The 8,908-nt window shown below is 31.6% G+C and overlaps 1 protein-coding gene across 5 annotated transcripts in view; it reads right to left on the reverse strand.

Moving 5' to 3' along the window:
* Positions 1 to 4,049: 4,049 nt before the first annotated feature.
* The window catches only part of LOC101500858 (bifunctional protein FolD 1, mitochondrial-like), a 13,767-nt gene continuing 8,908 nt past the window's right edge, over positions 4,050 to 8,908 (reverse strand). The window contains exons 4-8 of one of the 5 annotated variants that reach the window (XM_073368142.1): positions 7,532 to 8,345; positions 7,286 to 7,456; positions 5,983 to 6,244; positions 5,059 to 5,351; positions 4,050 to 4,525 (exon numbers count right to left, since the gene is read on the reverse strand). In XM_073368142.1, coding sequence (XP_073224243.1) covers positions 8,295 to 8,345 — 51 coding nt within the window. In that variant the 3' untranslated portion in view covers positions 4,050 to 4,525; positions 5,059 to 5,351; positions 5,983 to 6,244; positions 7,286 to 7,456; positions 7,532 to 8,294. Of the gene's footprint in view, positions 5,352 to 5,600; positions 6,245 to 7,285; positions 7,457 to 7,531; positions 8,346 to 8,908 lie in introns of all 5 variants that reach the window. The other 4 variants (XM_073368144.1, XM_073368141.1, XM_073368140.1 and 1 more) reach the window with 4 other exon arrangements.

The following is an 8,908-nucleotide window of genomic DNA, read 5'->3' on the forward strand; positions in this document are numbered from 1 at the left end:
ATAGTACATGTTGTACTTATTATTTTATAAAATATTTTATTTATTTTTGTTTGCAAAATTTTATACTTACTTTTTTACTAAATGTTTTATTTTATTTTTTTAAATAAAACTTACACCTTAATTTTGAATTTTGTTGTACTTACTTTTTTGTGTCTGAATATGAGAGTGAAAATAAAAATGGAAATTTTGAGTTTGAATGTGCACTTCAATGAATTAAATGTTATTTTAATTTTTAATAAATTCTAAGATATATTAGAGAAATATGAGTTAAATTAGGGTGTTTTAATATTTTAGAGGTTTATTGGATCTTAAATTCACAAAACTCTAATATGACAAATAAATTGATTATTTATTTTAAGTATAAAGTGTAAATATAAAATTTTAGAGATTTATTTCACAAAATTAAAATATCAATACAATTTTTTCAAAAGTTAAATATACTATAAACAAATTTAGAACTTCCTTAATTAAAGTTCGTGTGTCAATGTCAGGTTGCACAAGTTAATTGTTTGTAATGAGTTAATCATATACTTTATTATTTTATTTATTTAAAAATATATTATAAAATGATATAATAAATTAATAATATCACTAACCTTCAATTGATATTTATTTCGTTGGTAAGGAATTGATTCATATGTTACAAAATTTTAAGTGTAAATTGAGAGAATATCGAAAAATGAATATAAATAATCGTAAATATCACTAATAATAAAAAAATAAATAACACTAATATTAAAATTAACTAACGTGGATACCCGTGCGTGCACCATACAGATGATATTTATACACCTATGCGTACGTCACACGGATAATATTTTTAAAATTAAAGTAGAAATAAAATATTTAGAATATTCTATCTTAAATTGTTTAAAATTTTACGCAAATCTTTTAAACAAAATTTATTTAAAGTTCAAATTAACATACAATGTACTATAGAAGATTTAAATCAGAAAGCTTTTTTAATTATTTTATTTCATATTTGACGGACTCTTCCAATAATTGCTAGTTCCAATTTAAATATCACCCAATTTAAATATCACAATTAATGATTGCAGCAAGAAGAAAACAAATTTGAGCACATTGAGTTTTTTTTCACTACCTGCCCTCATGGATTATGCTCAAAGAATTAATGAAAATAACTTATTGCTTAAAAAGGGAACCTTTGGTGGAACTTACAAGGCACAAGGTTGTAGTGTTGGTAGATTCTATAATATCACACAATTTTATTCCATCCACGTTGGTTCAAGAGAGATATTTACATGTGGCTTTCCCAACTCCTTACATAGTTGATGTAGGGGATGAGAGAAAAATAACATGTGAAAGAATTTATAAAAAAAATTAATTCTCAATGTTTAGAATCTGAAAAATTCACTAAGGCTTATTTATTTTTTAACTTAGAGGTGTAGACATTGTATTGGGAATAAAATGGTTAACAACATTGGGAGAAATTAGAGAAAACTTCAAAGAACTTACCCTTACTATTCCAAAATTTAATCCTACTTTTGTCATTGAAGTTAATGCTTCTAAGAAATGCTTGGGAGTTGTTCTAATGCAACAAGGGTGGCCAGTGGATTTCCTTAGTCAATCTTGATCATATTGTGCCAAAAGAAAACCAATATATGAATGAGAACTAATAGTTAATAATTTATCATACATACTGATCAGAAAAGTTTAAATTCCTCACATATCATATGATATTGAGTGATGAACAATTTAAATGGACTTCGAAAGTGACGATCTTTGATTTTGGGATTAAATAGGGGTGTAAAAATTGAGTTGTTGATGTTTTTTCTAAGAGAAAAATCCATTGTAAACTTTGAAAATGATTGTTATAAACTTTGCATGTCATTTGTGTTTGATTTTTTATGTTATGTAACATGAAATTAACATTGAAATAACATAATATCATTTTTGACTATCAACAAGTTGATAGACACTAGTTAATACAATTAATATGAGGTCTACTAACGACACTCTTCTCAAAAGTTTTACTTTGTTCTCAAGGTGAAATGTTGGAAAACTTCTTTAGAATAAACACGAAAGACTTCAAAGTCTTGTAGATCTTTCCATTGTATCCACACTTCAATATTTCCTGAAGAATTATTGTGGGTTGCTTTGACCTCTTGTGGTTCCACACTTCAATATTTCAATGGGATATTTCTCAATAGTTTGAAATATGTGATAATGCAACAGTCCAACCCCGTTGACTGACACTATTACTCACGTCTCCCTATCCCTTTGTTGGAAATTAGAGTTTTTTGTCTTCAAACCTAATAACTAGGGATAAGTAGTATCACCGTTTATTCACTTTCACTACCAATTGAGTCAGGTTGTTATATATTACGAGTAAATTAATGAGAAGAATCTATAACTGAATATGGGAACCTCTCAAACTACTTATTCACGAAGTTTAACAAGAAATTACTTATCAACTAGGACTGTGACATGAGAACCAGGCCACAAGGGAAAGCAATCCAAATCAATAGGCATAGTTCAACTAGGATTACCTATCAGTATTGACAAAGTTGAATTTCCAATACATATTGTTTTAGACTTTAATCTTACTTATTGATGCTTCTAAGAAAGGTTTTGGAGTTGTTCTAATGCAATATGGGTGACCAGTAGGTTTCCTCAGTCAATCTTTATCATATCGTGGCCAATTAAAATCAATATAGGAACGAGAATTAATGGCCGTAATCATGGTTGTCTAAAAACAGATGCATTATTCGATGGGTAGGCAATTTATCATACATACTGATCAGAAAAGTAAGAAATTCCTCACATATCAAATGGTATTGGGGGAAAACCAATTTAATTTGACTTCCAAATTGATGGTCTTTGATTTTAAGATTAAACACAAATAGGGTTGTGAAAATTGAGTTGTTTATGTGTTTTCTCAGAGAATGCCATATTATATGCAGTTATTTATATGGTTCATTTTTCTGATTTAGAAGAATGGGAGTTTTTTTTTTTTTTAATTCAAAAATAGTTTACAACATTTCTCCTAACGGACAAATAGAAACTTCAAAGAAAAATGTGGTTAGTAGACCTCCTATTAATTATGTCTATGTTAGGGTAGGCCCAATAAGGATGACCTAATCTAATTTATTTGTTTGTTTAAATAGAAAACGTAAAAATATAAATTTCAAAGAAAAGTGGGGTTAGTAGACCTCCTACGCCAATTTTGTGAAGGGGAGATAATGCATTCAAATCGACCACCACGCACAGTTAGACTGATATATTATTTTTTAGTACTCGAGTTTTGCTGATCTGGTCAAACTAGATGCGCGATAGTTTCACAAATTCGGTTAAACTGAATCACGTTTTCTACTCCACTCGATTGCAGAATGCATCTATAAATAGATGATTCAGCTCAATTTGCAAGACACGCCAATACTCCTTTTCAGCTTCATTCCAAATTTCCTTAAAAATTATTTTTTTAAACTATTTTTTTAAACTCAAATACAGCAACTATGAATTGATATTCTTTGAGCATTGATCTTTACTTCAATGGCTGGTTTGATTTGCAAGAAGTCAAAGTGGTGACCCTCTAGTTCTAGCTTGGGGACATGATTGAATTAATGAATTTGAAATAATCACGGCAAGAAATTTTATCTTTAGTGACAACAAATATCTGTAGGTAAAAGTATAAAAACCGTAAGTATAATCAAAATTTTCTATACTACAAAGTTTTCTTTCGTGCTATATAATTATCCAACACCTACGAATTATGGTCATCGCCATAGAGTATAGTGACAAACTTTTGTTGTTGCATTCAACATTTGATTTAGTCATAATTTATAAAAGTTATAAATTCCCTATTAGTATAGAGTTTATGCATAATTTATAAAAGTTATACCTTTGATTCTGTTGCTATACATTTAAGTGACAACTCATTTCCGTTAGTATAAGGTTTAACGGTAACAAATTTGTTATAAATATTATTTTTTATTATGAATAAAAAATGCATAATAATTTGATATTTTAATATATAAAATTAACCCAAATATCAATACACTAATACATATATAGTAAATTTGAGCACGAAACCAAAATAATTGATTTTAAATAGAAAATAATTTGGAAAGCCAATTTTTTTAGAATTTATGCTCAACTTGTTCCAATAATTCCTAATTTATGCCTAAGTTGTCTACTATGCAGTCTTCTAAATTGAGATGCAACAAACTTAATGTCTCGGCTATGAGTGTAAAGGCTTCAACTTCTGAGATAGCTTTAGCTGTTCTTGTTGACAAAAGGAGTATCACACTTGGTCTTGGATCAAAGGCCCATGTTAACAGTTCTTCACCACAAAAATCATCTGGTCCAATTCGACATGAGTTGAAGAATCCGACTCGGCCTCCATTTGTGGTGTAAGAATAAAGATTTCCTCGGGTTATAAATAGCATCTCGTTCACTGGATCACCTTCGCGAACAAGATAAGTTCCCTTAGTGCACAATGCAGGCTTTAGTCTTTCGCATATTGCGTCTAGCATCCTCTCATCCATTTGATCAAAAATGGAACCTGTTAAAAAAATCACATGTGTCCTTCAATATAATCATGATAGGGATTGATAATCAGGGTTTTAAAGAAAGATATGCAACCGCAATATAGATTGTGACCTCAAGAATTTTTATGTCTTCACACCGTGATTGAGGTTGCTTTCAACCAAATTTGAGTGTGATTTCTCTAAGATATCAAAGATCCCGACATGGTCATGGCCGAAATTAAAAACTGTCTTATAGAATAGATAAAAACTTGATGTCTCATGACTTACTCCTCGAACTAGTTCAAGACAGAGGTAGAGTTTGATGTCTCTCCTAAGATCAATTGGAAGTCTTTTAAGAAGATCTTCTTTGTCTAAATCATATTGTCTCATGACTTACTCCTCGAATTAGTTCATAAAAGAATATCAATAATTAAAGAGCAAGGACAAAAACACTTCCCTCTTGATATCAAGATTTATAGCTTCTAAGCATGAATTCATCATTATATTTTGCTCAACGTGATTACATAAAACAACTAGATAAATATAGAAAAGGGTCCAAAATACTTGCCTTAGATTCCTTAAGCCCCACCAGAGACAAAAGAAGTACTTATTAAAGAATGGAGAGGATGTAACTTGTGAAATCATGGCATCAGCATATATACCAAATTGATAAAAGTCGGCATTTGGTGAACATAAATTTGTGATATTATTAGCTAAAAACCAAGTGACCCTGAGGGCTTCTTTAACCCTGTGGCAATCAAAGAATCCATATTCACAATACCATTTCTCCATTTTGCAAACATTTCTCCAACATGCTTCTTGACGTTCAATTGATAGAAGGTATCAGCAAACTCCAAAAATCTATTAAGAATATTTCCCATTAGAGCACAAAAATAAAAACATGAGTAAATTTAGAAATGGTGAGTTTAAAAACATGAGTAAGTTTAAAAACATGAGTAAGTTTAAAAATAAAAACACGAGTAAGTTTTGATTCATAAAATTGAAGATACTATGAAATGTATTTCACATAGCTGTACAAAAACTAATATACAAAGAAATGTTATATCAAGTACAACATAAACATAAAGTGCAAAACAATCAAAATTGCACCTTCGATACATGTGTTTGGTTGAAAGCAATGAATTCATACTGTTGTTTTGGTTGATACATGTGTTTGGTTGAAAGCAATGAATTCATATTGAAGATACATGTGTTTGGTTGAAACAAAATTGCACCAAAACAATGAATTCATATTGTTGTTTTGGTTGAAAGCTATGAATCACATGTCAGACACCAGACAATCAGAAGTGTCGTTACTACATAGATTGAAAGAGAGGTGAGTTTGAACCAACAAAACAACGGAGAAAAAAAAAAAGTAGCTGCAACCCTTTGTTCTGGATGTAGTAGATTCATGAAAATGTTACAAATCTTATAGTAAGTTAGGATCGACAAATTCAATAAATTTTAAGTGACATAAAATGCATTCTCTCACCCAATGAAAGAATATTTGGCCTTTCAGAAGAGGCAATGTGATGATATTGAGTTGATTAGTTCACTTGTATAGCATGGAGACACAACCAATTTATTCAAACCATTCCAAACGCACATTTCGCGGAATCAAGGGTGTTGGAGAGGAGCATTGATATTGTGGCCGGTCCTACGCCTCCGGGAACCGGGGTAATGGCCGATGCCACCTTGACTGCTTCTTCAAAGCAAACATCTCCGGTGAGATGGAACACTTGGCTGTTGGGATCCTGCAAATTATAAAAAAGTGAATCAAGTTCTATACACTAGAACAAAAAAATCAAATTAATGATGAAAAGTTAAAATAAAAAATGTGAAATCTGTGTATAATTATGTCACTAAATTTTGAGACGAAGAAATCACTAACAATTTTTTTTATTGTCTCACATTTTAGTCGTTAACATTATCAAATGTCAAGTGACTAAAGTAATTAGTAATTCAAGGTAATAAATATAATAGCCCCCTCACCCTCCGTTACACTCAATAATTTCCGTTTTTCAAATTATTATCAGTGTTTACATGCTGACAAACAACTAAGAGACTCTTGATGCGAACAATTGTTTGTATTTTTTAAAACAACAAAAATTCCAAAAAAATTGTTTTCATTATTTTAAAAAATGCATCATCCTTAACTAACATTTTATCTTTTCTCTATCATAATAGTTCACTTTAAGAATCTCACATCTTCTTATATGGTCAGGCCGGCTCGACCAACCCTAGTCGAGCAGGAAAAACATAAAAAATAGGCCCATAGTTTCATTAGGCCACAAATTAGGGGGTCCAACCCACCTTAAAACACATCGGACGGGGTCAAGCCCCATTTTGGCCTAATAGGCCAACCGGCCGGCCAAAGTGTCCCGGTTGTTTTCGAGCCTCTAATTATAGAGTCCAACATAAAATATAAGGCCATTCGACAGGGCCAAAATTAACAGCTCCAAGCAGAACTACCACATGAAAAAGTGATTACCAGAAGAATTTGCTGAGGTACTCACAAATGTAGCATAGAAATCCAATTTGAAAAAAAATGCATGGTCTATTATGGATAGTAAAAAAAACATGCTAAGTGATTTCAAAGAGATAGATTTTAGTATCATTACTATATCAGTGTGTATTTATTGTTCAATTATGTAGAATTTACTATCTTTCTGTCAGTTGCTGCTGTCTCGTATATTCGTTCTTCTAATTTTTGTAGTTTTCAACAATGAATATATCATTAACAACTCATCTCAAAGGAGCATCAAGTTCTTGAAATAACAAAATAATATCTTTACCTTAACTTGATTTGTTCCCAAGTCAATGACCACAGCTCCTTTCTTTATCCAATTACCACGAACTACGTTAGGGATTCCAACATCTGCGACCACAATGTCCGCTTCAGCCATTATTTCTTCGGGTTTTGTTGTGTACGAATGTACCAAGCTGACCGTCGCGTGGTGCCTCTACTAAAAAGATGGTAAATCAGAGCCATTTAGCAAATTGAAACATTCTTCTCAGCAACAACATTTTTGTTATGTTACCTGCAATAAATAGTAAGGAAGTTGGTAACCCTGCAATTTTACTTCTTCCAATTATTACAGCTCCTTTTCCACGAATTTCGACACCATGACTAAGTAACAACTCAATACAGTGTTGGTATCAGTGACCTCGCAATAACATAAAATATATCAGTTTCGTTACAAAATTAATCAGTATCAAGTGCACAGCGGAATTTAAATTTTGAGGCATGCAAAGTTAGCAAAATAGAAAATTAAAGAGAGAGAGTTAGAGAAGAAGACACAGAGATTTATCCTGGTTCGGTTGTTCCACAACAACCTACGTCCAGTCCTGAAAATCCAATCGGATTTCAGATTTTCTTCTCCTTCAATAGAAAGAATCAATTACAGATTGTCCAGTTTCCTCCCTGAAACCTATCTATCTTAATGATCTCTTTCCTATTGAATACCCTCTGATCCTTGTAGATACTCGTCAACCTATCACAGAATCACAGTGCGACTCTTTCTTGTTGAACACTCTTCACCCAAGAAAGTAGCCACCAGTTTCTAGCTGGCTTTCTATCAACCCTTTGATCCTTGTAGACAATCGGCAGCCTAACACAAAATCAAAGTAAGACTCTTTCTTGTTGAGACCTCTCACCCAAGAAAGTAGCCACCAGTTCTAGCTGGATTTCTAGCGTTCGTTTTGGTTCAAAGATTTATTACAGAATGAATAAAAGAAGTAAAACAAAAGGGTCTTCAATCTTTATGAATGTTGCTCTCACGAATCTGGATATTCAAGGAATGTTCATGAGCACATTATCATTTCTCTTGGATTGTCAACAAACTGTATTGTAATCTGTAATCACAATTATGAAGTTGTTAGTTTGTTGTCATGAACCGTTTTTGAGAGCATAAGAGAAATTATGAAAGATATGAAAAAGTTATGTAAAAGTTCTTAGAAGTTATGTGCAAGTTCTGAGAATAAAGATTGAAAGACATCTTATATAGTTTCTGAAAAACCAACTACGAAATCGATTTCCCAATCGATTTTGTAAAGTTATAAAATGAGCTAAATCGATTTGCCAATCGATTATCGCGATCTTGGTTTTCTTTAATCTTGAAACTATACAAGCTAATCGATTTACCAATCGATTCTTTAAAACAACACTTTTCAGCAGAACATGTCCAGACCTGTATAAATCGATTGCCTAAGCGATTTCTGGGAAACTGTTTTAATAAAACTATTTTCAATCGATTACTCAATCGATTTGCCAAACTTCAGAGTCGATGTATAAAACCACGGAGTCGATTTGGTCACAATCTCAGAGTTCACTGTGTTTTCAAAAAGTTTATTTCAATCGATTTGCCAATCGATTGTTTTCAAAACAGTGGCTCAAGTTTTTGATGTCAATCGATTTG

This window comes from Cicer arietinum, chromosome 5 (assembly GCF_000331145.2).
Source record: "Cicer arietinum cultivar CDC Frontier isolate Library 1 chromosome 5, Cicar.CDCFrontier_v2.0, whole genome shotgun sequence".
Classification (NCBI taxonomy): domain Eukaryota; kingdom Viridiplantae; phylum Streptophyta; class Magnoliopsida; order Fabales; family Fabaceae; genus Cicer; species Cicer arietinum.